Source organism: Oryzias latipes, chromosome 11, assembly GCF_002234675.1.
Source record: "Oryzias latipes chromosome 11, ASM223467v1".
Lineage (NCBI taxonomy): Eukaryota > Metazoa > Chordata > Actinopteri > Beloniformes > Adrianichthyidae > Oryzias > Oryzias latipes.
This window is the reverse complement of record NC_019869.2, coordinates 28,147,057-28,174,447: the sequence shown is the minus strand read 5'-3', so window position 1 is coordinate 28,174,447 and position 27,391 is coordinate 28,147,057. Positions and strand designations below refer to the sequence as shown.

The window sequence follows — 27,391 nt, the reverse complement described above, 5'->3', positions numbered from 1 at the left end:
ATGACGAAAGGTTACTACGGTAATCACTTGTTACTAAAAACTTTTTTTTTATTCTAAATGTATGGTATTTTGTTTACTATTTGTACTGTTATGACAGCGATTGTGATGTCAGTTTACCTCGTTGTTGCATCTTCAAAAGTGCAGAATAAAATGTGACACTGAATTAGAAACAGCACATTGTAATTTCTGCATCTTTTATTAAAGTATTTATTAGTAATACAGTGGAAATTAGTAATTTGGTTGGCATGTTGATTTACGGTATGCGCCCCTAAATTTGCTGGTTGTGCCCCTAAAATTTTCAGTTAGGGGCCACAGTGCTCCTAGTGAAAAAAGTTAGTCTGGAGCCCTGATACATAAAAGTGAATGATGTATTAAAAATAAATCTGACAATATAATATTTCTTTTTGCTTTTTTCCAAATACAGGATTGAGCCCCTCTGGTGTGATGTCTTCATGAGTGTTACTGGTTTATATTACAACATCCTGCACTCTCCTGAGGACCAAGACTTGCTCAATATCAGTAACATCACGTATTCTGCTGCCATTACATTTTCCTACCATGCATTCAGGCCAGTTTGGATGTCTTTAGTGACGCGTGGGACAGCCATCCAATCAGGACGGAGCAAAGCATGACACCAAATCAGCCGTGGCAGTTGGGCTTGACCCAGAACCCTGTTTCTGATCCCCGGGTAAATGCTTTATTTAATCTCACTGTACTGGACAACTGATTTGTGTGCAGTTTGACTAAAGTGGAAAGTATCAAGAAGAGTATCATGAAATCACAATGACTACAGTGAATTTTCATCGAAAATGAATGAAAGGTATTATTGTTGTGTGGTGCAAACAATTTCCCTAAATTGTTTTTGTAGGAAGAATAGCACATCTGCAAGTTCAAAATGCATCACAATGCATGGCATTATGAGCCATCAGATGTACTAATGTCACTACTTTGTTAAGGTTCACTTATTTGCAAATTATAAACAGTTATGGAGACATGAGGTCTGCCTGCCAGCAACAATATAAGTTATTATTAGTCGGTCACTGTTCCTACATAATCTAAAACATAAAAAAACAGCGCTGTTCATAAACAGTTTTTTTTTTTTTGTCAGGGTATGCTGGTTCCAGAGATTGAATGGGAGGAGAGTGGATCCATGGCTGAACCTCATCCTGGGATCAATGTCCCGGTATTGGACAGTCCTCTTTTGGGTCCACAAATGTTGGAAGTGCAAGACGACATCAATCCATTGTGGAATTCAGACCGTTTGGGAGTGGACCTATATCTTTACTGTCCCGTTTGTTTAGAACTTAATTTAGGCGACATAATTACATACAGAAGAAGAGAGACTGAGGGGAGCACGACAGAGTTCAAATCAATACTGCTGTATTGTTCAAGGGACTTCATTGCATGTAAGGATGTTATGAAAATTTGTTCCAGTTTAAATAAAATTCAAATCAGTAGAGATCCCACATTTGCTTAAATTTTGATGTTTTAATCTGTCCATGTTTTCTGTCCATTTGTGAGAAACACTTATTGTGCATTTGTAAAACATTTAGTGTGCATGTGTGAAACACAATCTGTGTGTTTGTGAAACACAGGGTGTGTATTTCCGAATTTATTTTTCACGTTTGCATAAAATGACATTTGTGAATTGGAGCGTGTGTATTTGTAAAACAGGTTGTGTGCATTTCTGATTATTGAGACTGAATTAACTCCATAATTCTGGGCCCTTGTTAAGGTGGTCAATGTGCATGCTCTTTGCTTCAGGCTCAGAATCCTCTGGGGGACAACAAAAATTGTCCTGTGTACATTACCAAAAGTATTCATTCACCTGCCTTAACTCACATGTGAACTGAAATGCCGTCCCATTCCTAAACCACACAGTTCAATATTATGTGGGTCCACATTTTGCAGCGAGAACAGCTTCAAGTCTTCTGGGAAGGCTGTCCACAAGGTTGAGGACTGTTTCTAGGAATGTTGGACCATTCTTCGCACACTGATGTTGGTGGAGAAGGCCTGGCTCTCAGTCTCCGCTCTAATTCCAAGGTCAGGACATCAAGTTTTTCCACACCAGACTCTGTCATCCATGTCTTTATTGATTTTAAACGGTTTATACATGTTTAAATGGTCTTGGGCCTTCTTATTTAACCAATCTGCTTTTAAGACATGAACCCTCGCAGACCCTGCGGTTCTTTGGCACAGGCCTCTTAGTTGTTCCTAAGGTGAGGACCAAGACACACGGTGAGACCTCGTTCGACCATTACGGTCCTCACCTGTGGAAAAGCCTGCCGGAGAGGCTCAGGGTGCTGTAGAAGTTTTTAAGAAGAGGCTCATGACCCACCTTTTTAATCTGGCTTTTACATGACTTTTGTAATTGCCTTATTCTTTTATTCTTTATCTAATTATTAATTGATCACTTTTCTCTACTCAATACATTATTTACTTGTATAAGGACTATTACATTCTTGTGTTTTTAATATACTGCCCTTTTTATTTTGAGTACATTCATGATATTTAAGATTATGTTTTAATCATTTCATTTATTTACTTTTTATTTGTTCCATATTTATTTATTATCATTTTATTATTATTTATATTCTGATGTTTTTTCTTACTCCAGTGTCCTCTTGTGGATCCATAATCAGGGGCACTCAGGCTTCGCCTGTACGGGGTGCTGTTACTGCGGTGCTCGTTCTCATCAGGCCGGCTGAGATCCCGCTCTGTGGTCTAGTTGCCATAAAGCCAGCCCTGACCTGCTGTGTTGGGCGGGCCCTTTGGCAATGACCCCCGTGGGCCTTGGAATAAATGGACCCCCATTATACCGTTTCCTCACAGCAGCACTGAGCCAGACTGTTACTTTAAGCTGCGTTTTCGTTCAGTTTTGATGTAAGGTTTATATTGGGAGAACTGGGTGGGTGGAGGGAGGAATCTGGAATCTCAAATTTCATCCATCTATCTTGCCATCAGATTTTCAAATGGAAATGCGTGATTCATCACTCCAGAGAAGGCTTCTCCACTGCTCTAGAGTGCAGTGGCAGTGTGCTTTACACCACTGCATCCGACGCTTTACATTGCACTTGGTGATGTGTGGCTTGGATGCAGCTGCTTGTAGCTGCATCCAGCTGCATGTAGACCCATTCCATGTAGCTGTCTGCATACTGTACTGTACTTGGGCTAATCTAAAGGTCACATGACATTTGGAGCTCTGTAGCAACTGACTTTGCAGAAAGTCGGCAACTTCTTTAAACTACCATATTTCACGACCAGAAGGTGCACTTGAAAGTAAAACTTTCTCCAAACTGCAGGGGGCGCCCTATGAGGCAGTGCGTCTAATGTGTAGTTGTGGCGCGTGGAAGAAGGCAGCATGAGAAAGGGGGAGAGAAATATGGGCCAGCTGGGGCCGGTATTGAAAGTGAAGTTGCCCATTACCTGACGGTAAAAGTAAGCTAACTGCATTCTGCTTATGCCACAACCCCTTGGAGGTTCAGTAAGAGTGGATGATCAGAAAAATAATTTACTCAAACTTGTTTACAAAAGTACAGCCTATTTCTTTTGAATACATTCAAACACCGTTACAACATGAGAGTGACTTCTCTACACAGCTCTCTAAACTCATGGTGGGGGAATCAACACTTCCCATGAGTCTTAGTGGCCATAGTCTCAGGGCCCCACAACATTGTTTACAAAAAGGCTGAAGCCCTGTTTAAACTGCAGCTATCAGCTACGTGGATTGATGGATTTTTAGATGCTGTTTTATGACTGAAAAAATAAAAAATAAATCAAAACTAACTCAGATTTGCTCCTGCTGGATTTTTTTAAACCCACACTGAGTGTTTGTGTGTGTGCTTAAGCTGTCTCTTTGCTAGCGAATGTGTAGGAAGGAGGAAAGCAGAGCTCCGGCGTCCGGCGCACCCACGAGAAGAACAAGGTGGGGGGTCAGGCGCTGAGCGCAAGTGAGTCTGTGAGCGAGCATTCAGTTTGTGCTACCCAGTTAGGGAGAACAGTAAAAAACAGAGAGTGGTTCTTTTACTAACCCACCTTGGAGGCTCTGAGGGTCCGGACAGGGCGTCAACGTGCCCGCGCCTTAACACCCTGTGCGCCTTTCTATGTGTCAAAAACTGAAAAATCCCCTGTAACTGAGACCGCATTCTATACCCCGGTGCACCCTATGGTCATGAAAATACGGTATGTGCCTCAGCCGTCAGTTTATGTGGTCTACCACTTGGTGGCTGAGTTGATGTTGTTCCCAAACTGTACCATTTTTTTGGCTGTGGAATATTTAAGAGCGAGGAAATCTCACCAATGGATTTGTTGCACAGGTGGCGTCCTATGACAGTTCCACGCTGGAACTCACGTAGCTACCGAGAGCGGCCCATTCTTTTTTTCTAAATTGTCCTGTCCAACAGCTAAGCAAACAGATGAGAGCTGAAGGCCTCTTGTGTTGGACATATTTCACTGTTGGAACAGTGCCCAGTCATTCCCACACTAGACCCCAAACCTCCGAGGTCCGTTACCGATAGTGGACCCACCAACTCCCTCAGATAGCCCCCCCCCCACCATGACAGGGCCAACCAGCCTGATTCTGATCATTTGGGTGGGATAGCGAATACTTTTGGTAATAAAGTGTATGTCTGTGGCCTCCATGCTGCTTTCATCTTTAACCACACCTCCTTTTAGAGTTTGACCAATCACACACAAGTTTTTTGTTGTTATGAGGAAAAAATCAAACAGCAGAAACTCAAAATTTAGGGGGTTGGGAAATCCCTGTGTAGAAAATTTTGACTTTTGGAGGAAAATGAACAGTTTCTACACAAAAACCCTGCTATCGGAAACATTTCCAAAATGTGTGATGTACCTCTTGATGCCCACCAATTATTTGTCTTTTTAAATTCATTCCTTATCCTGTAAAATGAGAAAAATACTATCGCCCTAAAGATACATGTATGTTCATTAATGATGTTTCACTTTCTCTATGGTGTCTTTAAATGTGTTACTTCCAGGCTGGTGTGAAAAGACTGAGGTCTCTGTTTACTCACCGTCGCTCCATGTTTGGCTCCCTGACTTAGCTTTGGGTTTAAAATATAAAATGAAAAGTTTTAATGGTTTGGCTTCAAAGATAAAAAACACGACATTTTTTTTTTTACGCTGATAAAATGGTTTGACATGACAGAATGCACAACAATGATAAAGTGCATCGACACGATGGCCATCTAAACGATAAGTGTTGTTTAAACTCAAAAGGCTAAAATTATTTTTATGGTGTTGAACAAAGCTAAGGGCATATCAGCCCTGACAGATACGCAAACATCCAGAGAAAAGACAGCCGTGTGCGTTTGGTAACAAATGGACAAAAGCAGGATCTGACCAAAGGACAGAAGAAGACAAATTCTGCAGCTCATGCGGCCCAAAGAGGGCAGACCAGGAAAGACGACAGGAAGAACAGGAGAACTTTCAATACAGAGAAAGACGAAAGAGTTGGACCAATGCAGATTTGTTTTAGCGCATCGATCACTGTACGGCCTCCTTCTAACAAACACTAACATTTTTACAGCAGGACTACAGAAATGATCATTACTGCATATTATTTTGTTCAGTCTAAGTGTTTCTTCCTTAAAACTACTATGGTCCAACATTAAAAAAGAAAATATGTTACTCTTGTTTTTACCTTGAGCACAATCCTGTTGTCAGAGGTGGGCGTGCGGCCCACCCACAGAGCAAACTTGCATGGATCGCCTTCTACGTGCTCCGTCACTCCCAACTCAGATGTCTGCAGAGAAAGAACACCATCTTCCCTCATCACTGTCTGCTTCATTCCTGAAGGACACTATGCACAGAAAGAGCATGAGGGTGTCTCATCTCCACAGTCAGCCTCACAAACCTGAAAACTGGCAGTATTACGAGGGAGAGTCAAAATTTGTTTCTTGAATTTGAGAAATATTTCATACAAAATATGCAAAGATTACCTGGCTGATCTTTTGTAACACAATGGAATTGCGGAAGTCACTATTTAGCAAAAAAGCTACAACAAAGATTTTAGCCCTACCAAGCAGAGATAATCCTGTCCTGTCTGCTTTTTCTAGATATTGTACTTTTACTTAATAATTACTTTTAAAAATTTTCAGAAATACTTTTTCAAACTTTTAGCTAGAACCAGATGAAGTTTTATTCAAGTAAAATTCTGAAATCTGATGGATCATAGCAAGCTTCAGTGCGATGTCAACACAGTTCAAGAAATTGAAAAAAAAACAGAAGGTTTAACAATTAATCAAAGTAAACATAAGTTTTAAAAAAAGCACTGATATTTGTCAGACCAGCAGATTCTTAATGAGTCCATTTGGAACAAGAATGGATGATTGATGTCGACAGAGTAGACGTGTCACCAACTGAAAGTTTATAAACCTCTTCAAGATAATCTAAAAAACGAGCTTCTCTGTACAAGATCAGTTTAGATAAGACCCAGCTAAAGTCTGTCTTACATCATGTTTGACCTTTCCCCTTGGGGAGCAGTTCTTAAATAACGTCAATGTTTGAGAGAGAGAAAAGAAATTAAGTTTTTGATCATTGGAGGTTCTCTTTACATGCACATACAGTGGTGGACAAAATTGTTGGTACCCCTCAGTTAAAGAAAGAAAGTCCACGAAGCTCACTGAAATGACTTGAAACGTTCAAAAGTAACAATAAATTAAAATGTATCGAAAATTAAATAATCAAAATCAGCCATTACTTCCAGAAGAGAGAGGAACATAGAGTGACATGCAGAAGTGGAGGTAGGAGTACTCAGGTGGACTACATCCTATGTAGACGAGGTCATGAGAGAGAGGTTAATGACTGCAAAGTGGTGGTAGGAGAGAGTGTAGCCAGACAGCACCGCATGGTGGTGTGTAAGATGACTCTGGAGGTCAGGAAGAAAAAGAGAGGGAAAACAGAAAAGAAGACCAAGTGGTGGAAGCTACAGAATGAAGAAACTTGTGAGGAATTTAGGCAGAAGTTGAGACAGGTCCTGGGTGGTCAGGATGAGCTTCCAGATGACTGGGAAACTACAGCAGAGATTATCAGGGAAACAGGTAGGAAGGTGCTAGGTGTGTCATCTGGAAAGAGGAAAGACGGTAAAGACACTTGGTGGTGGAATGAGGAAGTACAGGAATGCGTCCAGAGGAAGAGGTTGCCTAAAAGGAAGTGGGATGTAGAAAGGACTGAGGAAGGTAGACAGGAGTACAAGGAAGCGCAGCGTAGAGTGAAGAGAGAGGTGGCAAAGGCCAAACAGAAAGCTTACGATGAGCTATATGACAGGTTAGACACAAAGGAAGGAGAGAAGGACTTGTACAGACTAGCCAGACAGAGAGACAGAGATGGGAAGGACGTGCAACAGGTAAGGGTGATTAAGGACAGAGATGGAAAGGTGCTAACAACCCAGGAGAGTGTACAGAAAAGATGGAAGGAGTATTTTGAGTTGCTGATGAACGAGGAAAATGACAGGGAAAGAAGGGAGGAAGATGTGGATGTTGTGGAGCAGGAAGTAGCAGAGATTGGAAAGGAGGAGTTTAGGAAGGCTCTGAAAAGGATGAAGAGCGGAAAGGCCGTTGGTCCTGATGACCTACCTGTGGAGGTATGGAAGTGCTTAGGAGAGATAGCAGTGGAATTTCTAACGAGGTTGTTCAATAGGATTTTAGAGAGTGAGAAGATGCCTGAGGAATGGAGGAGAAGCGTTCTGGTCCCGATCTTTAAGAACAAGGGTGACACGCAGAACTGCAGCAACTATAGAGGAATATAGTTGATGAGCCACACAATGAAGCTGTGGGAAAGAGTAGTGGAAGCCAGGCTTAGGAAGAAGGTGGAGATTTGTGAGCAGCAGTATGGTTTCATGCCCCATAAGAGCACCACTGATGCCATTTTTGCTTTGAGAATGTTGATGGAAAAGTACAGAGATGGTCAGAAGGAGCTGCATTGTGTGTTTGTAGATTTAGAGAAAGCGTATGACAGGGTGCCGAGGGAGGAGCTGTGGTACTGTATGAGGTCGTCTGGAGTGGCAGAGAAGTATGTCAGAGTAGTTCAGGACATGTATGAGAGAAGTATGACGGTGGTGAGATGTGCTGTAGGTCAGACAGAGGAGTTCAAGGTGGAGGTGGGACTACACCAAGGATCAGCTTTGAGTCCCTTTTTGTTTGCTATGCTGATGGACAGGCTGACAGACGAGGTAAGACAGGAATCTCCCTGGACAATGATGTTTGCGGATGACATCGTAATTTGCAGTGAGAGCAGAGAGCAGGTGGAGGAACAGCTAGAGAGGTGGAGGTTTGCTCTGGAAAGAAGAGGTATGAAGGTCAGTCGTATTATTTCAGAATACATGTGTCTGAACGAGAGGTATCAAGGTATAAGCGTTAGGTTACAGGGGGCTGAGGTGAAGAAGGTGCAGGAGTTCAAGTACTTGGGGTCAACAGTTCAGTGTCATGGGGGGTGTGGAAAAGAGGTGAAGAGGCGAGTGCAGGCAGGTTGGAGCGGATGGAGGAAAGTGTCAGGAGTGTTTTGTGACAGAAGAGTGTCAGCAAGACTCAAAGGAAAGGTGTACAAGACAGTGGTGAGACCAGCTCTGCTCTATGGGTTAGAGACGGTAGCAGTGAGACAGAGACAAGAGGCTGATATGGAGGTAGCGGATATGAAGATGTTGAGGTTCTCCTTAGGAGTGACCAGGTTAGACAGGATAAGGAACGAGTACATCAGAGGGACGGCTCATGTTGCCTGTGTTAGCGACAAAGTCAGAGAAGCAAGACTGAGATGGTTTGGACATGTTCAGAGGAGGGACAGTGGATTTATTGGTAGAAGGATGTTGGAGATGGAACTGCCTGGCCCGAGGGCAAGAGGACGGCCAAAGAGGAGATATATGGATGTCTTAACAGAGGACATGAAGTTGGCTAATGTTAGGGTAGAAGATGTCCATGATAGAGTGAAGTGGAAAACGACGATTCGCTGTGGCGACCCCTGATGGGAAAAGCCGAAAGAGAAAGAAGAAGACTTTTGAGTTGTTTATTAACAGAAATATTTTAAAAAACAAACTAATGAAATAGGGCTGGACAAAAATGATGGTACCCATAACTTAATATTTTGTTGCACAACCTTATGAGACAATCACTGCAATGAAACAGTTTCTGTATTTGTCAATGAGCCTTCTGCACCTGTCCACAGGTATTCTCATGAGCAAACTGCTCCAGTTGTCTCAGGTTTGACAGGTGTCTTCTCCAAATGGCATGTTTCAGCTCCTTCCACTGATGTTCAATGGGATTCAGATCTGGGCTCATAGAAGGCCACTTCAGAATCGTCCAACGCTTTTCTCTCAGCCATTCTTGGGGGTTTCTGGCTGTGTGTTTTGGATCATTGTCCTGTTGGAAGACCCATGACCTCAGACTGAGACCAAGCTTTCTGACACTAGGCAGCACATTTCTATCCAGAATGCCTTGATAATCTTGAGATTTCATTTGACCTTGAACAACTTCAAGACACCCTGTGGCAGATGCAGCAAAGCAGCCCCAAAACAGAACTGAGCCTCCTCCATGTTTCACAGTAGGGACAGTGTTCTTTTGGTTGGATGCTTCATTTTTGAGTCTACCAACATAGAGCTGATGTGCCTTACCAAAAAGCTCCAGTTTTGTCTCATCTGTCCAAAGGACATTTTCCCAGAAGTTTTGTGGCTTGTCAACATGCATTTTTGCAAATTCCAGTCTGGCTTTTTTATGATTTCCTTTCAACAGTGGTGTCCTCCTTGGTCGTCTCCCATGAAGTCCACTCTGGCTCAAACAACGACGAATGGTACGATCTGACACTGATGTACTTTGATCTAGAAGTTCACCATTATTGTCTTTGGAGGTAGTTCTGGGCTCTTTGGATACAGTTCAACTATACGTCTCCTCAATTTGTCATCAATGTTCCTCTTCCATCGTCCAGGGAGGTTGGCTACTGTCCCGTGTGTCTCAAACTTCTGAATAATATGTGCCACTGTGGTCACAGGAACTTCAAGCTGCTTAGAGATGGTTTTATAGCCTTAACTTTACCATGTTTGTCTATAATTTTGTTTCTAATGTCCTGGGACAATTCTCTCCTTCCCTTTCTGTTGTCCATGTTCAGTGTGGTTCACACCTTTTCACCAAACAGAAACGTGACTATTTGTCTCCCTTTTAAATAGGCAGACTGACTGATTATGGGTTTGAAAACAGCTGTGATGTCAATTAAAGGACATACCTGAGTTCATCATGACCCCCTGGGCAATAAGTTCTCAGTCTTTTATGGAGGTACCATCATTTTTGTCCAGCCCTATTTCATTTTTTTTTATTTTATAATTCTGTTAATCAACAACTCAAAGTAATGGCTGACTTTGATTATTTAATTTTCAATACATTTTAATGTATTGTTACTTTTGAACGTTTCAAGTCATTTCAGTGAGCCTTGTGGACTTTCTCTCTTTAACTGAGGGGTACCAACTATTTTGTCCACCACTGTAACTTTCTTTCCTCAGTCAGCTACTGCTTTTGAGTTTATGGTGTAGAAAAAAAAAAATCGACTCAGTCATATATCGCAATACCTAGTTTGACGATACTTGTATTTGATTTAAAATGCTGCCAGGATATTTATTTACTTATTAATAAGCAAATATGTGGTTTTATTTTTGTTTTCTACTTAAAGTCTTGACCGCTAGTTGGCAAAATCCAAAACAAGATCTTGCGAGTACCATCCCTCAGTAGAAGTTCACTAATTGGCCTTAAGGTTTTGAGACATGTACAATGTAGTTTTAACTTGGGATGGATACTGAAACTTTGTGCCAAGTTGATACTGGTACCATGTAAAAGCTCAGATTTCAGTGCTTCGTGGCTCATTTAAGAAGAGTCGAGGCCGTGCAGATGTGCAGTGCGGAGCTTCAGTCAAAATCCTGAAGGCGAAGCAGGCCATAGTTCTGCTCAAGGAAAAAAGCATCTTCGCCACATTTATTTAAGCTTTACTTCGTTCTGTCACTCTGTTTCATGTTAAATGTTTCTGAAAATAATCGGCAAGGATTTTTTTCTTCCATTTTTGAAACACCTGTTTGAGCACCGTTTGGGTACCTGAACCATTTTAAAAGTACCAGTTCGGCTCCATTTAGATGTATTCTATTGTGACACGTGTATTGTGATATGCATCAAATCGGCAGACTCTTGACAATAGACAGCCGTATAATCTATCATCTCTCACGTCAGAGATGCAGATCAAAACTAACAGAAAAAAGTGGGATTTCATCATCACTTACATAAAGTTTGTTCTTATAGATGTATTTGCTCCTGCCATTTGAGTCCTTGACTTCTTTACTTAAGATGAGCGACATTTCAAAGAGGAATAGGTGGCGCTCTCGACCCTTTCGAATCAGAGTCTTTGGATCCCAGACCTGGAAAGAATCCTGGAGAATGAGCTCTCCCTGTGACTCCAGGTTTTCATCAAATCCTGGAGGAAGGAACAACATCATTGTCAAAGATAGTTTGAAAAGTCCTTTCTGAATGATAGAGTCTTATGTAAAAACCTTATTTCAGGTAGGGATTTCCTGTTACTCTGCTTATAAAGAATTTTTACAGAAGGTAATAAAACAGCAAACAAGTAGATATTGGGTTTTTAGCTAAAAAAAGAATGTAGATTAAAGTAAAAATGTTGTTTTATCTTTTGTCTGTTCAAATCATGTGTGTAAGATGAGGTTTGTATTATTAACAAATGTACTAAGCATTTATTCTTTTTTTTTTCCACTTTGAAACAATTAGGGTGATTGCCGATGCTCCAAACGCAATTTCGTTGTTCATGCTTTAACGACTATGACAAATAAATGAATCTTGAATCTCATTAGCATTGTTTAGATCAGGGGTCGGCAACCTTTTTTACTCAAAGAGCCATTTGGGACCGCCCCTAATAAAAAAGAAAGCACCCGGAGCCACAACCCGTTTTGACATCATTATATATATTATGCATGTATATATTATTCAAAGGTGCTCATTACGTCGATCGCGATCTACCGGTCGATCTTCAATGACATGAGTGTAGATCGCGGGCCAGAAAAGATTTTTAAAAAAACAACACTTCTTTAAAATCCACCAGCCAATCAAAATCCTCACTGAGAAGTACGGGACTTGATTGACATGGAGATTGGCCAATCGGACATCGTCTGAAGCATACGTCGCTGCAAATGCACATTGTGTTCTTTAAAAGATGATACCGCGTGTGGGAGGAGCTACTGGTTCTGGTCTGATCGTTGCATGGAGCGATGTGCTTATCAATGCATGGTAGACACTGAGAATGTGGAGAGATCAGGTTTATTATTTTGAAGAGTTCTACTTGGTAATCATGTTTCCATGTTTGAGTTCATAAAATCATCCCAGAGAAAGTCTCTGCTCCAACTCCTGCAGGGAAAGCTGCGTCTGAATCTGACGCCCGTGTTTGCATCTCTGACAGAGTTTGAAGCCAAAGCCCCTCCTCCGCCTCTCCACCTGCTTTTCCTCTCTACCTGTTCATATCCTCTGCAGCTGAGATTTGTTTCCCCCGCGCTCCTCAGTGTGTCCTACACAGAGAGCGCAAAATACGGTAGTCGGGTCGCTCCAGCGCAGCACAAGGATGAAAGAGCCGGACGCAGGTTATAGCGGGGATAGAGCGGGTTAAGCAAATGAATAGAAGAAAGCGGCCTGCTGAAGAAATATTCAATATTGTACACATTTTATTTTTAGCTTGAACTATCTTTTATTTAGAAAAATATTTTATTTTATCAGTCCAGTATGAAAAAAAAAAAACATCAACAAAAGCTGTGTTGGGCGGTTTTTGGCTGGGTCTGGCGGTTTTCAGATGACTTTTCGGCTGGAAACCTTTGACTCTATCTGGCAACGCTGGCGCGAACTCTCAGTCTGTCATCAGCGAGTTGGTCTCTGCCCCGCGGTACGTCAAGTTCCCGGCAGAAGATCGGAGTGTTTATTGAAGCCGCCCCGCGTGCCTCTCCCTGCTATCAGCTCTGCAGGTATCGCCCGATAAATACGAGCTCATTACGAAGCTGTTCTTTTACGTGGCTCGTGCTTCGTGTGGAGCTAGCAGCGCCTTTGAAATGCCATGAAAAATGATAAAACTAAAATAAAATTTAATTATTATGAAATACTCATTATTTTCCAAAGTCACAGGGAGCCACAACAGATGGATGAAAGAGCCACATGTGGCTCCGGAGCCATGGGTTGCTGACCCCTGGTTTAGAGTGCACCGAGCCATTCAAAAGCTGCTCTTGACGTGTGGCCCAAGGCTGCTGTTTAGTGGTGTGTTTACCTTCCAGCATCGAGAGGTGCATAGCATCATTAGCCCTCTTGGGAACACTGAGCATCACCTCCAGGCCTTCCTTGATCTCTCCCTTCCCCTCCTCGCAGCAGGTGAGCAGCTCCTACAGATACACAGACAGAAGGTGTGGCAGGAGCGGAACAGTGACAGCTGCTGCAGGTCACTGGAGAAGCTTACTTTCAGCAGGAGCTGATACTTAGTGATTCTCTGCACTGGCTTGATGAGATAGGAAGAAATGGTGTTGGCCAGTCGGTGGCGCTGTTGGAGTTCCTGTCAACAGATATAAACAAGGTTAGAAATGTGATTTTATGCGGCACAGAAAGGAATCCTTCATTTACAGAGCTCTTCTCACATCAAAGTAGTTTCCGGCGTGTTCCAATATGAGCTGAGTGGAGTCTGGTTTGTTCCTACAGTAGTTTACATACATCTGGAACTTATCAGCCTGAAGAACAAACAGCCTGTTGTTACAGCTGAAGTGTGCAACTTCTGACATGTTTTAGGTCGGACACATACCCAAGTGACAAAACAATGCCCTACATCCTCGGGAAGCTGCTCATATTTCTCCAGTTCTTTCAGAAAGATGCTAACAAAAACGCAATGAAATTAAAAAAACAAGACTGTTTTACCCAGGGAGGGGTTACTATAGGTTTCTTACTTATAGTGGAATTCAAAGAGGTCCTGTATGTTTCCAAAGATGATATGCTCCTTGTTGACAATTCCTGGAGGAATCTCCTCCACCCCACTGGTCATCTCCCACAGGTAGGTCTGCAAGGAAGCAGACAAGTTCAGTCACACAAAAACCAGTGAACGAAGTCTGAGAATGTTTCCTCTGATTACTGCTCATTTAGCCCAACTTACTTCCATGCACTCTCGCAGATCTCGCACATAGGTTTTTTCTGTCTGGATCAGCTCGGCCATGATGAAACTACACACAGTCAAACAATCAGATAGGCATGTCTGGATCCTGTACAGACTGATATGTCTTCCTTTCAGCTTCTTCCATTTACACTGAGAAACATGATGGACCATAAAGCAGCTGTAACTGCTATTATGATGCAGATCAATTGACATGAACTGTTCTTTTTTTGCCTCAATTTCATGCCCAGATCTCTTATAATAATTAAGAAAAAAGTTCAGAAAAATAAAGATTTTCTGGTAAAACTTTAGATTAAGATTCCTTAACAAGCTTTGCCTTGTGGCCCATTGATTGTAGTTTGTACACAACAACTACAAGCTTTTACAAATGGCATTTTTCATTTCAACAATTTAAACAGAGATATACTCAGAAATGCAATTTTAACTTGAATTTTCCTTCTAAATGTCCTCAATCATCAAAAAAATACTACATGTTAAAACACCAAAAACGCTATTTTCATTGGAGTGGGTGTTTAAATGTTCCCAGGGGAGCCATTGAGATCAAGTTTTCTTGAGTTTTGCTTGATGACTTAGTCTCAGTATTTTTTAATTAGGTTTATTTAAAGGGGACAGTACAATTTTTTTTCATCTGTAGTCCCCTGACCATAATGTAAAAAGCCGTATATATTAAAATACAAATTACAAATACAAACACCTACTATACAAATCAGTAGCGGTTTTAGGCAGACCGCAAATTTCAATGGGGGGCGGCATCCTCGTGCTTGGAAGAAAAGAAGAATTGCGGTACAGTAAACCCTTGTTTTTCGTGGGGGTTACGTTCCAAAAAGAACCCGTGATAGGCAAAATCTGTGAAGTAGAAACCTCTATTTTTTTTAGAATTATTATAGAATTAAATACTCTATAATACATTGAAAAGAAAGAACAAACCATTTTACAGGCTCAAGCATTTGTTTCACAAATAAAAGTACTTTAGAAACGTTTTTTTCAACAAATAACTTCTGCACTGTACTGTCAAATAATAATTTTAATCATCGATGTGAACAGAAGGCTTCAAATTGCAGAGATTAACCCCGCCCACCGCGACCCGAGTAATTGGATTAAACGGGAGAAAATTTAAAATGATCATGAAAAAAATGCAAAGTACAGTCGGACAAATAGTGACTCAGGTGTATTTCACTGCTCTTCAGATTGAGCCGCTGCATCCTGACTCCACTCTGCAGTGTTTTCTTCTTTTGAAGCCCGCGGTGCAGCTGTGTTTGTTCGGGAGAAGAACATAGTGATTGGCCGTTGTTGTCGCTCTTTTTTCTATGGGTTTTAGAGAAACTCAAAATTGCAGGAGAATTTGCACGTACGTAATGTAAATTTGGCAAGCTATTTTACATATGTGTACGTATTAAACTGCAACGTTAGTGACGCACAGGTAGAGAAGAAGCAGAGTGACTTTTTAGCCAATCAGAATGCAGAACACAATGCACAATGCAAATCCGTGAAGTAGCGAAGCCGTGAAAATTAAACCGTGTTATAGCGAGGGATCACTGTATTCTATTATCTATTATTTCACAGACTTTGGAACACCCAAAAAACAGCAAATTGGCGCCCCCCACCCCCCACCACCACAGTTGCACGCACTCCTGTCTTAGAGAAGGAAAAGGGAGGGGTAGTGGGCGCAGGCTGCGAGGAGCGCAGCCGCGATAACGCAACACCTGGATCATCGCGTGCTGTTGAATCATTCAGCACATGTTAATGATGTCCTTTTTTACTATCTATTGTAGATATTTTTATTACATATCTTTTCTGTTGTTTAGTAGGTGTCAGTGTTTGACATAAAGACAGTAGGTAATGCAGTGAAACAGCTGCGCTTTTTGAGATCATAAATAAACAAAAGATCATTTGTTTATTAATGTTTTTAGGTTTTTTGGAGGATTTTTATTGTGAGTGTTGCACAAAATTAGGATATTGCCAAATAATTTTGGAGAAATCCCACTGATGAGTTCTATGATTTAGCTTTTTATGTTTTATAATACTTAAAAATTATGTTCACAATAACAGGTTTTTAAAAAAATCAAATCACTGATCAGTTTCACAAAGATACACACACAGGACATCACACACCAAGAAATGAACTTATAGATAAAAATTATAGAAAATGGAATCATTTGATTAGTTTCTTGTTACCGTAATTGCCGGGTTATAGAGCGCACCTGATTACAAACCGCACCCTCCCATTTTAAAAAGGATTAACAACTTTTTACATACACAAGCCGCATGATGTGGCAATTCAAGTGGCACATCACTGAGACCACAGTAGTCTCAGTGAGGGAGGAGTATCCAGTAGTTTAGCCTATTTATTTGAACACACCCACATCTGCCAAATAGAATGGACCTGACTTCAGCTCACAGCTCCCTCAGTTATGGTGAGAAAATTCACACTCAGATTCCCCACTTCCCATGAGTCTTAGAGGTTTAAGGCAGGGCTAACCCCCGGTTCACCACACACACTGATGTACATGTGCTAAAACCACGTGCGTGTTTAAGAAGGAGCAGGGAGCTGCAGCGGAACGCGAGAGCAGCTCTCCCCTCCTTCCGGCCGTAAAACGGCAGCAATGTGGAAATAACAGGGCTGGTTGAAAAGATAAACACCAGTAAAAGAGAGCACGGTGACTTATGAGCGCGCACGGCACTCGCGCCTCTGCGCAGCGCGTGCACCACAAGCTTTTTTCCACAACAGTGAAGGAAACTTCTGGCACGCAGCAGACCGGCTTTTCCAAACCCATTGGTGGATTTTTTTCACACTGCTTTTAACTTGAAAGCTGCATCATAGTGTAGCAGACTGAGTTGGTCTGGGTGGCTGTTGGTCATTCCTAAATCCCAAAGTTACTTGAACGCATCATGCAGAGGAGGGGTTGGCTCTCAGTTAGTCGTTCAGCGGGTGTGAGAGAGGCCTCTAGAGAGTTTGAGAGTTGCTGCATGTTGTACGGCGTTGGTTACGGCCTACAGTAGCCAAAATAAAAACCATAAAAAGGATTTGGTCTCAGTGACTCGGGAAAAGAGGACGCTACATTTGGTGTCAGAAGTGATCGAACTTGTCGCCTTGGAGACCGCAGCTCGCATTACCGTGGCAGCTCTTTTCGACCGCGACAACTCTGCACTATGTTTCCCGCGGATACGTTCTGCAAGCGTGAGGAGGTGAGAGGAGATCACGGAATGGAATACAGCGACAAGCAAAAAGAATATAAAGAGCGGGTGAAGCGGATGGTTGCTAGCTTGGCTGCCGATGCTGGATTGGGTCGCTGTAAAGAGCCCGCACTTCAAGATTCACGTCCGAAGGCGGGAACGGTAAGAGCTCCGCCTCCAGCCGGGCTTCACGATTCTGTTCCTCCATCAATGAAGACGCCCAGATATGACGGCAAAGTGGATTGGGAAGCTTTTCAAGCACAGTTTGAACTGTTAGCTCGTGCTGCATGCTGGTCAAATGAGGAGAAAGCCCTGCAGTTAGCGATGTGCCTCACTGGCGATGCCCTGTCCTGCTTACTGTTGCTGACACCGGAGGACAGGTGTGACTATAATGCTTTGGTGGGCACATTGAAGGGGAGATTCGGCCAATGCTCCACAGCCAGCCTCCTTCGCTCAGAGTTGTGCAGCCGACACCGCCGCTCAAGGGAGCAATTAAGAGATCTGGCTGTTGACATTGAAAGATTAGTCCACCAGATTTATGCTCACATGCCCCCAGCCATTCAGGAAGAGCTAGCCCGGGACCACTTCATGCAGGCGCTAAGAGCAGACGACCATCGTGTTTAAACCCAACTAGCATACCCTAAATCACTGCAGGAGGCCCTGGAGCTGGCCACAGAGAGAGAGAGATGCTGTGGAGGCCCTCCTCCAGGGTGGAGCCTGAGGCCCCGCCTAAGGTCAGAGCTGCAAGTTTATCAGAGCCCGACACCAGGGGGCCTGCATGGGCAGAGGAGCTGACCCACTTAGTGAGAGCCGTGACGCTGAGGAATGAACAGGCGTCCAAGGCCCGCCCACAAAGAGACTGGAGCCGACCCAGAGCATGCTGGGGTTGTGGGAAACCTGGCCACTTGATTCGTGACTGCCTTCACAACCAGGGAAACGGGAACGGGACCGCATAAGCGGGACAATGCGGCACCCCAAAAAACCGTCCCGATTGGACCCACAGAAATGGACTGCTGACCAAGTGGGGGGCAAAGAAGACCAACCTGAGAGGCTTGTGACCTTGGGCCGAACCTGGGTTGGTGACTGTTGGTTCACAACTATAAGTGTTGATGGAGAGTCATGCTCAGCCCTAGTGGACACAGGCTCATCTGCGACATTGGTTACCGCTGCAGTGGTGAGGAATAATACAACCATCCTTCCTACCGCTGTCATGCTACAGACTGTTACGGGAGAACGGACTTCCATGCAGGGGGAGGCTGTAGTGACTCTGGAGGTGGGAAACCAGCGAGTGGAGTGGCCCGTGTGGATTGCTGACTTGGAAGAATGCATACTAGGCCTTGATTTTTTGCGGGCCCAGGGCTGTGTTATTGATACCAAGAGAGGAACCCTTACATTGTCTGATGGACATGTTATTCAGATGACCCATATTTCCTCTAGATCGGGGTCCCATGTGGTTCACACTCTGTCCATGACTGACAAGACCAAGTCTAATTCAAATGAAAGGAAGAGCTCTGTCCCTAATGTATATCCAGATAAGCCAACTGAACCATCTGTAAATAGCACACCTGCAGACACAGAAAAGATTGCGGCGGTGAGGGACGTATGGAAGAGGAACTGCGAGGGTCTGTCACCTGACGAGCAAGAGCTGCTGTGGAGTCTTCTGCTAGAGTTCAAAGACTGTTTTTCTGTGTCTGAAGATGATATGGGTCAGACTGACCTCATCAAGCATGACATTGACACAGCTGGCGCCCAGCCCATTAGAACCAGACCCCGAAGGCTTCCTTTGGTGGCGGAAAAAAGCCCTGCTGGAGATGCAAAGGGCGCGGCTCATTGAGGCCTCCACAAGTCCATGGGCTTCAGCAGTCGTCATGGTGCCAAAGAAAAACAAAAATGAATGGCGTTTTTGTGTGGACTTTAGAGCTCTTGACAAAGTAACCAGGAAAGACCCCTACCCTCTCCCACGCATCGATGAGACTCTGGATGCAGTAGCAGCATAATCCTGGTTCTCCTCTCTGGATCTGCGCAGTGGGTACTGGCAGGTACCCCTGGCTCCTGAAGCAAAACCAAAAACTGCCTTTGTTATTGGTGGGGGCCTCTGGCAGTTCAAGGTTCTGCCTTTTGGCCTCTGTAACGCCTCCGCCACGTTTGAAAGACAAACGAGATGGACAAGGTTCTGATGAACATTCCTCGCTCAGAGTGTGTAGTGTACCTGGATGACATTCTGGTCCACGGCTCCTCATTTACCTCAGCCCTGGAAGCGCTCAAGCGAGTGTTGGGCAGGGTGGAAGCTGCAGGCCTGAAACTACATCCCCAAAAGTGTTGCTTCATGCGGCAGGAGGTCACCTTTCTGGGACACTGACTCCAAGGGGGTGGGGTCACCACAATGCACGACAAGATTGAAGCAGTTCGGGACTGGCTTACACCCACATCTGCACACGACTTGAAGAGTTTCCTGGGTCTGGCCTCTTACTATAGGAAGTTTGTCAAGGGGTTTTCATGCATAGCTGCACCTTTGTTTTGTCTTTTACAGAAGGGGGCAAACTTTGTGTGGACTGATGAATGTCAGACAGTTTTTGTTCAGCTAAGGAAATCCCTGACTGAAGCACCTATCCTGTTTCCACCTGACCCTGCTCTGCCCTTTATACTAGACACTGACGCCAGCAATGTGGGCTGTGGTGAAGTTCTGTCCCAGGTAACACCTGTGGGGGACAGAGTGGTTGCATACTACAGCCGGACATTTAACAAAGCTGAGCAACGCTACTGCACCACCCGAAGAGATCTCCTCGCGGTGGTCAGTGCCATTAGACACTTCAGATATTACCTGGGGGGGTCTCCATTTCACTGTCAGAACTGATCATGCTGCCCTACAGTGGCTGATGTCTTTTAAGGAGCCGGAGGGCCAGTTGGCGCCTTGGATTGAGGAGCTACAGGCCTTTGACTTTGAGGTTCTGCACAGGCCGGGAGCACGGCACCAGAACGCTGATGCACTATCACGGCTACCATGTGTGGCAGAGGACTGTCGCTATTGTGAGAAGAGAGATGCACAAGAAAGTAAGTGGCTGAAATTGGATGTTTAATGCGCCTTGCTGTGCACTCAACCTTCAACAGGAGCTGGAACGCTCACCACTGTTGATGCCACAGAATGGAGACATCAACAGTAGGAAGATGCTGATGTGAAGCATGTCCTCTCATGGGTGGAGGAGAAGCGAAGGCCATCCTGGGAGGAAATCTCCATGCTCTCTAGAACAACCAAAGGTCTGTGGTCTCTCTTTGACTCTTTACTTCTGTGTGATGGTGTGCTACAGAGAGGCTGGAAGGAGCCGGCCGCAGGTGAGATACGTTGGCAGGTGGTGGTGCCAAAAAGCCTGCTCCTCACTGTCCTTCAAGCTATGCATGGGGCCCCCGGTTCCGGACACTTTGGAGTCTCCAAAACTCTCTGTAGGCTCAGACAAGGTTTCTACTGGGGCCAGAGCCGTCAAGACATGGAAGAATTCTGCAAAAAGTGTGACTCCTGCACAGTACGTAAGGGCCCAGTGGGTCGGTCACATGACCCCTACAGCAATTTCCTGCAGGTTTTCCTATCGAGAGAGTGGGGATTGATGTTCTAGGCCCCTTTCCTCGGTCAGAAAAGGGTAACCGGTTCATTCTCACTGCAATGGATTACTTTACAAAGTGGCCTGAGGCCTACTGCCTGCCTGACCAGGAAGCAGAGACTGTGGGGGTGGCACTGGTGGAGGGGATGTTTAGTAGTAGGCTTGGGGTACCGGAGGCAATTCACACAGATCAGGGAAGGAACTTTGAGTCCAAAGTTTTTGCAGCCATGTGTGAAAAACTGGGCTCCCACAAAACCTGTACCACCCCCCTACATCCACAGAATGATGGGCTCGTCGAGAGGTTTAACCGCACATTGGCTGAGCAGCTGGCCATCGTGGCAGATAAACATCAACGAGACTGGGATACCCAGGACTCAACTGCCTGTTCTCCTGCCTTACTGATGCTGGGCAGGGAGATACGTACACCGGCAGAGATGGCAATGGGGAAACCCCCAGAGGTGCCCAGGGACCCCCCAGGGTCGGACTATGCGAGGAAGTTGCAGGACCGGCTGGAATCTGCTCACAACTTTGCAAGGAACAAGCTGCTGAGTGCGGGACAAAGACAAAAAAGGAATTGTGATGAGCACACTAAGGGGCGTCACTTTCAGGTGGGAGAGTTGGTGTGGGTCTACAATCCCCAAAGGAAGAAAGGCAGGTGTCCAAAACTGGACAGTGACTGGGTGGGCCCTTGTGAAATATTGGAGAGACTTGGTGAGGTGGTTTACAGAGTTCAACTACCCCCTAGGGGCAGGAAGGTGGCACTGCATCGAGACAGGCTGGCTCCTTACAGAGGTGCTGCAAGGTTAGAACCCCCCACAGGGGAGACGGAGAAGACTACAGCGAGTGCTCCTGTGTCATTGAGACCTTCAAACAGTTTCAGCACTTGGTGGCTGAAAATCCCACCACGGGAGCTGCAAGCTCCATTCCTCCAGATGCCTGTGTGTCACCTGGGGTCACTTCGACTAGCCCCACAATGAGTGTGCGGCCGCAGAGAGCTCGACGACCGCCTGCTCATCTGAGAGACTTTGTTTCCCCTCGAGGACGATGTTTTTTTTTTTTTGGGGGGGGGGGGGGGGGGGGGGGGGGGGTAGTGTTGCGGACTGAGTTGGTCTGGGTGGCTGTTGGTCATTCCTAAATCCCAAAGTTACTTGAACGAACATGCAGAGGGGGGGTTGGCTCTCAGTTAGTCGTTCAGCGGGTGTGAGAGAGGGTTCTAGAGTTTGAGAGTTGCTGCATGTTGTACGGCGTTGGTTACGGCCTACAGTAGCCAAAATAAAAACCATAAAAAGGATTTGGTCTCAGTGACTCGGGAAAAGAGGACGCTACAATATTGTAGTGGCGGTCACGTGCACGTTGGGTCTAATGGCACCAAAGGATCGTGGGATGCGGCTGAGCATGGGTGTTTCTTTTATTGCACCATGACTTCAGTGTCTAATAACTGAAGTCAGGTTCATGCTGTTTGGCTGCTTGAGTGTGTGTCAAAGCAATCACGCTTGTTGCTGGACATAGAATTATGTAGACAGTCTCCCCTCTGAAGCTGCCGGAGCGCTCCTGGTGGCCGATAAATAAAAGCATAAATTAGCCACATCATTAATTAAGCAGCAGGGTCGGAAGTTCGTGACAGAAGTAGTGGCTTATAGTCCGGAAAATACAGTATTAAAATTTCCAGGCGTTGTTTATTTTGTTCCGCAGTATGTTCATATTTGTATCATTTTGACAGAATATATTTTTATGGAGAGCAAAATATTATACTGTATTTAAGGTTTAACTTGATTTTTTCTGGATTAATATTCCTATCTTTTTTTATTCAGTATGAAAGGTTTAAAAGGTTTAAGTTTTATCTTTAGTGTGTTAAATAACTGTTTATCTTGTTCGACCCAAAACCTAAAGCGTGTTTTTAATTTAGGCCGCCTGGGCGACTGAGTTTGACACCTTGTGATACGAGTTATAAAATGTATGCATTTTGTGTAAAATGTTAAATAAAGATAGAGACAAGGGGGGGGGTTACTCGCCTGGGGAGTAAGTTAGTGTAGAACCGCCACTGATACAAATAAATAAAATACAGAAGCACAACATATAATTAAAACAACAACAAAAATAATTAAATAAAAAAACATTTAATCACAACATCAAAACAGGCAGAATTGACAAGCCGCAATTTTTTTAAGCCCTTGAATGCTGTTTGCAACAGAGTCTGCTGGTACTAATTTATCAAATGTACAGAATCAAATGTACTAATTTATCAAATATGCAGAAGAATGTGACCATCACCTCTGACAGAGCCACGAGTAACACGCTTAACGCTGTTTCTTTGGCTGACAAACTCTGCCAGATGATCTGGCAGAACTATACATCAGTATACATCAGTTGTAGGTTGACAAAAGAGTGAAGACTGTCCCAGTTCAAAACACTATTTTTGTTTGTTTAATTACAAAGTGAAGGTAGTGTCTTGTTTTTTTTAACCAACTACTTAAATTGCTTGTTTGTACAAGACTTCCAGCGCTTCCAGGGAAAGTCATTCTCTCTAGCTTTTAGTTTAATTTTCCCCGTAAATTTTATGATAATTTGTTGTATTTTTTTGTCATTTTGGAACCATCCACATCTAAGTTTTTGACAGCAAACAATTCATCCCCGTTTTCCTCTTTGAATCTTGAAATTTCTGATATTCTTGTTTTGGTATCCTTTAGAATTCAGTGGCGGACAAAGGTCTGAAGTGTCTTTTGCTTAATATTCTTGTGGCCATTATAAGATTATGATCAGTCATTCCTTTGAGCATATTTTACAAAGTTTGTTAGGATTTAATTTTGGACATCAAATATATTTTTCACCTAAACCGGTCAGTCCTTCATAGTAAAAAGGGCTTCATCCTTCGGTAAAAATCGAAAGGGGGGACAAACAAGACAAAACAAGTAGTTGTCTGTCTGTTTAAGGAGAATTAGAACAGTAGAAACAGCTGAAAGCTTGCTGAAGAAAAATTCACTGACGCAGCAGAATAGGATCCATGGAGCGTTCTGTACATTGGCTGCATAACAGAACTGGACTGAGCAAGTGTGAAGTTACCAAGTGTGGGGAACAACAGCATTTAAGTACAAAGGTTAAAGTATAAGTGCTCAGGGAATTTTTTTCCCTTCTGCATGACGCAAGGGCAGGCAGGGGTAGTCTCATTCAAGATCATGACTGGCCAGGGATTCAAGGGGGCGTGTCAAAAAGAGCAGGACAATCACATATATGCTTCTGCCTGGGCATCCACACTTATAACACTGAAACATCTCTGATTATCTGAAAACATCTCAAGAAAAAGCTATTGTGAAATAAAATTTGACTTTAGGGGAAATATTCCACAAATATATGTTTAAGATTGTTTAAGATTTAAGCTGTTGCAGTAATATTTTATACGTTTCTTCATAAGTTATTGTTTCACATGTTTTAAACATGTCAGTTGTTCTAATGTTTTTAGCAGAAATGTTGGATGTCCGACTCACTGCCGGATTTTGCTCATACCAGAAATTTTACAGAAACAAAGATCAAACAGGAAGTGGTCACTCACTCCTTCCTGCGTGCAGACTTGCGCTTCTCTTCGTTCAACTCATGGGTAGCAGCATCCCTCAGCTTGACTTCTGACCCTGGTGCAGTGGCATGGATGACGTCCAGCTGAAGATCTTTACTCTGATGCAGAGACAGTCAGGTTTAAAGGAACCTCCCTGCACAGAGGGGGTTCTTTTCTGCACACTTACAGCTTTGTTGGGGTCTGCCGAGATGCCCAGAGCTTTCTCCAGACTGCAGCGGTACTTATCCATTGACATGGAGAAGTCTCTGTAGCGTTTGTCCACAGTAGTCACCAGCTTCTTGATCTCTGAAGCGTGACTGTGGGCTTTTTCACAGAAGCCCTCAGCAACCTGGATCAGCAGCTTCACCTTCTCCTTGGTTTGCTGTAGATGCAGAGAGCAGCTGATTCCTCTCTCACAAGTGTTCTCCAAATAAGTGTGTGTGTGTGTGTGTGTGTGTGTGTGTGTGTGTGTGTGTGGGTGTGTGTGTGTGTGTGTGTGTGTGTGTGTGTGTGCAAGGCTCACCTTGGCAGTGACATGAAAGACTTCATGCTCCTTTAGGAGCTCCTGTGTGTGGTGGATGCTGGAGCCGGTGGATGTGTGTGTGGACAGGTAAAACTCCCCCGTGTCGTGAATCCACTCAAGAGCCTGAACAGACAAAGCCGTAATTTTAAGCCTTAAAGACAAGTCTTTTCTTTAACCAAGACCTGAACTGCTCCTGTGTGCTTTAGTTACTTGTTTGGCATTTCGTTCAAAGACCACAAACTGCTGACATTGGTCCAGCCTCCGTTTCCTCCTGGTCCAGAAGTGGAGCACGCGATTTTCTCTCTGCAGCAACTCATTCAGGATGTCTGATCACACAAAAGAAGTTGATCTGTAGCCTCCAAAACAAACGCGCTCCCTCCTTCACATGTTTCAATGTGGGCACATGCGGCGTATAGACAGGTGCGGCTAATGTAAGTACAAAATGGTTTATCCTTTAAAAATGTAATGGGTGCGGCTTATAATCAGGTGCACTCTATGGTCTGGGAATTACAGTAATCAATCCATATATTAATCAAAATACAGGTCAGGAAGGGCATCTAGCGTAAAACTCTGCCACACCACCTGTGTGAATCACTGAAAGCTGACTGGTGAAGGGAAAAGCCAAAAGGTGAAAAACATTAACTCTAGCCAATGACCATTTTTACATTAGGGCACATTCATTCACACATTTCTCTTTTAGTTAATATAAAAAATGAAAAATTGCTATTGTTTTTAGCAAGAAATTTTTATACTGGACTGAAAGAAATTCGTTTTATGGTGTCTGATTTCCAATATTTAAAGTAAGTCTAACTTTTACTTAAACATTTATTCAAAGTAATAACTACATTATGACAAAAATGTTTACCAATATATTTTGCTCTTTTATGCACATTCTTCTTTTCCTTCTGGCTTTTCCCTCACCACAGTAAATAATAAACCAATGAGATTTTCAACACCCTACAGTGTTACGTGATTTCTCAAAAGGAGAAGTTCCAGCAAAAATCTCCACATTGTGCCTGTCCTGGAAAACGTTTCAGTTTGGCCACTAGGTGGCACTTGCGCTACAGCATGACACTTTATTCGAGATTTGAGCAAAAAAACAAGGCTTTAGACGACAAATGGTTAAATTAAAAATGATTTCTTAAGAATATGGAAAATTCGAGCCTGTGTGTATTAAGTAAGGGTTAGGGTTTTAAACATTGTATCCGTTCTTCCTGGTACAAAAAGCTGGTTACCCAGGATTTAGATTAAATTGTGACAAAGAATTGACTTCTTTTAAGTACTTTTTCAACTCAAACCTTGTATGCTTCAAAAAAGGATTTTTGATTTGTTTTTGCACCTTTGTTATTTTCTCAGACTATATTAATGAAGGTAAGGGTAGTTTTAGATGGTGAGATAAAATATAGAAAGGTAAGACGGAGATTAGGCTTACTGTTGTTCCATACAAAGGCTACTGTAATTTTCTTTAACTAAGCAAATGATTCTATACGGGGTGTCAAAGGAATATTTTGGAATAAATATAACAGTTTTGGCCATATCTTCATTTTCAGAATGTTTATTTTTCTCATTAAAGTTGTGGGTAGCTTCATCCACCCGTCTATTAAGTCTCTGATTTTTTTTCTTTCAAATAATCTTAGTTAAACTTAGACAATTTTATCCAGCTTTGGTACAATTACAACTTCAAAACATTAAAATTTTTGTACTACTTTAAAGTGAGTGATAAAGTGAGAGTTTTAGCAGTGGGATTTTGCCTTTCCGTATAATTTAACAATAAAATTGAGGTTTCTGCATTATTCACTTTATATCCTAAAGAATTCCCAAATAATCCAATCATTTCCAGCACTGATGGTGTTGATGAAGTACGGTAAGTTTACTTAAAAATAGAATTGCATCAACTGCAAACAAAGACATTTTGTGTTCAGTGGGTCCTATGACGATTCCAGTTATCTGGGCATGTGCACAAATCGTTCTATTGCTAAGGTAAAAAGCAAAGATGAGAGAGGACATCCTTGTCGACATTCTCTCTTAATTTTAATTTGCTTTGAAAAATTTCTGTTTGTTAAAACGTCTGCTCTCAGGTCCTTATACAATATCTTAATCAATTTATAAAGTTGGATCCACATCCAAACATTTCTAAGATGCTGAAAAAATCGGGCCACTTACCCCTACTGAAATGTTTTTCTCCCATTTGTTAGGTGGTTTACCTGGACTTTTTTCCTGATTTCATATCTTCAATCGTTTCTGCGACTTCTATGTAGAACACACATCACATAAACTATTGAAGATATGAAGTGTTGTAATGTTACTACACTTTAAGTTCAAATCAGTGCTATTTTCGTTTGGGATCCCTGGAATATTCAGCTTGTTTAT

At 43.1% G+C, this 27,391-nt stretch overlaps 1 protein-coding gene across 5 annotated transcripts in view; it reads right to left on the bottom strand.

Annotated features, from left to right (window-relative positions):
• Positions 1 to 27,391, bottom strand: part of LOC101159451 (triple functional domain protein) — a 127,749-nt gene that overhangs the window by 29,629 nt on the left and 70,729 nt on the right. For 3 of the 5 annotated variants that reach the window (XM_023960295.1, XM_023960294.1, XM_023960293.1), the window contains exons 22-34: positions 25,232 to 25,347; positions 25,022 to 25,144; positions 24,686 to 24,880; positions 24,499 to 24,617; positions 14,167 to 14,233; positions 13,964 to 14,073; positions 13,822 to 13,891; positions 13,661 to 13,750; positions 13,486 to 13,578; positions 13,300 to 13,411; positions 11,267 to 11,457; positions 5,663 to 5,764; positions 5,034 to 5,063 (exon numbers count right to left, since the gene is read on the bottom strand). In XM_023960295.1, the coding sequence (XP_023816063.1) occupies positions 5,034 to 5,063; positions 5,663 to 5,764; positions 11,267 to 11,457; positions 13,300 to 13,411; positions 13,486 to 13,578; positions 13,661 to 13,750; positions 13,822 to 13,891; positions 13,964 to 14,073; positions 14,167 to 14,233; positions 24,499 to 24,617; positions 24,686 to 24,880; positions 25,022 to 25,144; positions 25,232 to 25,347 (1,418 nt within the window). The remainder of the gene's footprint in view (positions 1 to 5,033; positions 5,064 to 5,662; positions 5,765 to 11,266; positions 11,458 to 13,299; positions 13,412 to 13,485; positions 13,579 to 13,660; positions 13,751 to 13,821; positions 13,892 to 13,963; positions 14,074 to 14,166; positions 14,234 to 24,498; positions 24,618 to 24,685; positions 24,881 to 25,021; positions 25,145 to 25,231; positions 25,348 to 27,391) is intronic. The other 2 variants (XM_023960296.1, XM_023960297.1) reach the window with 1 other exon arrangement.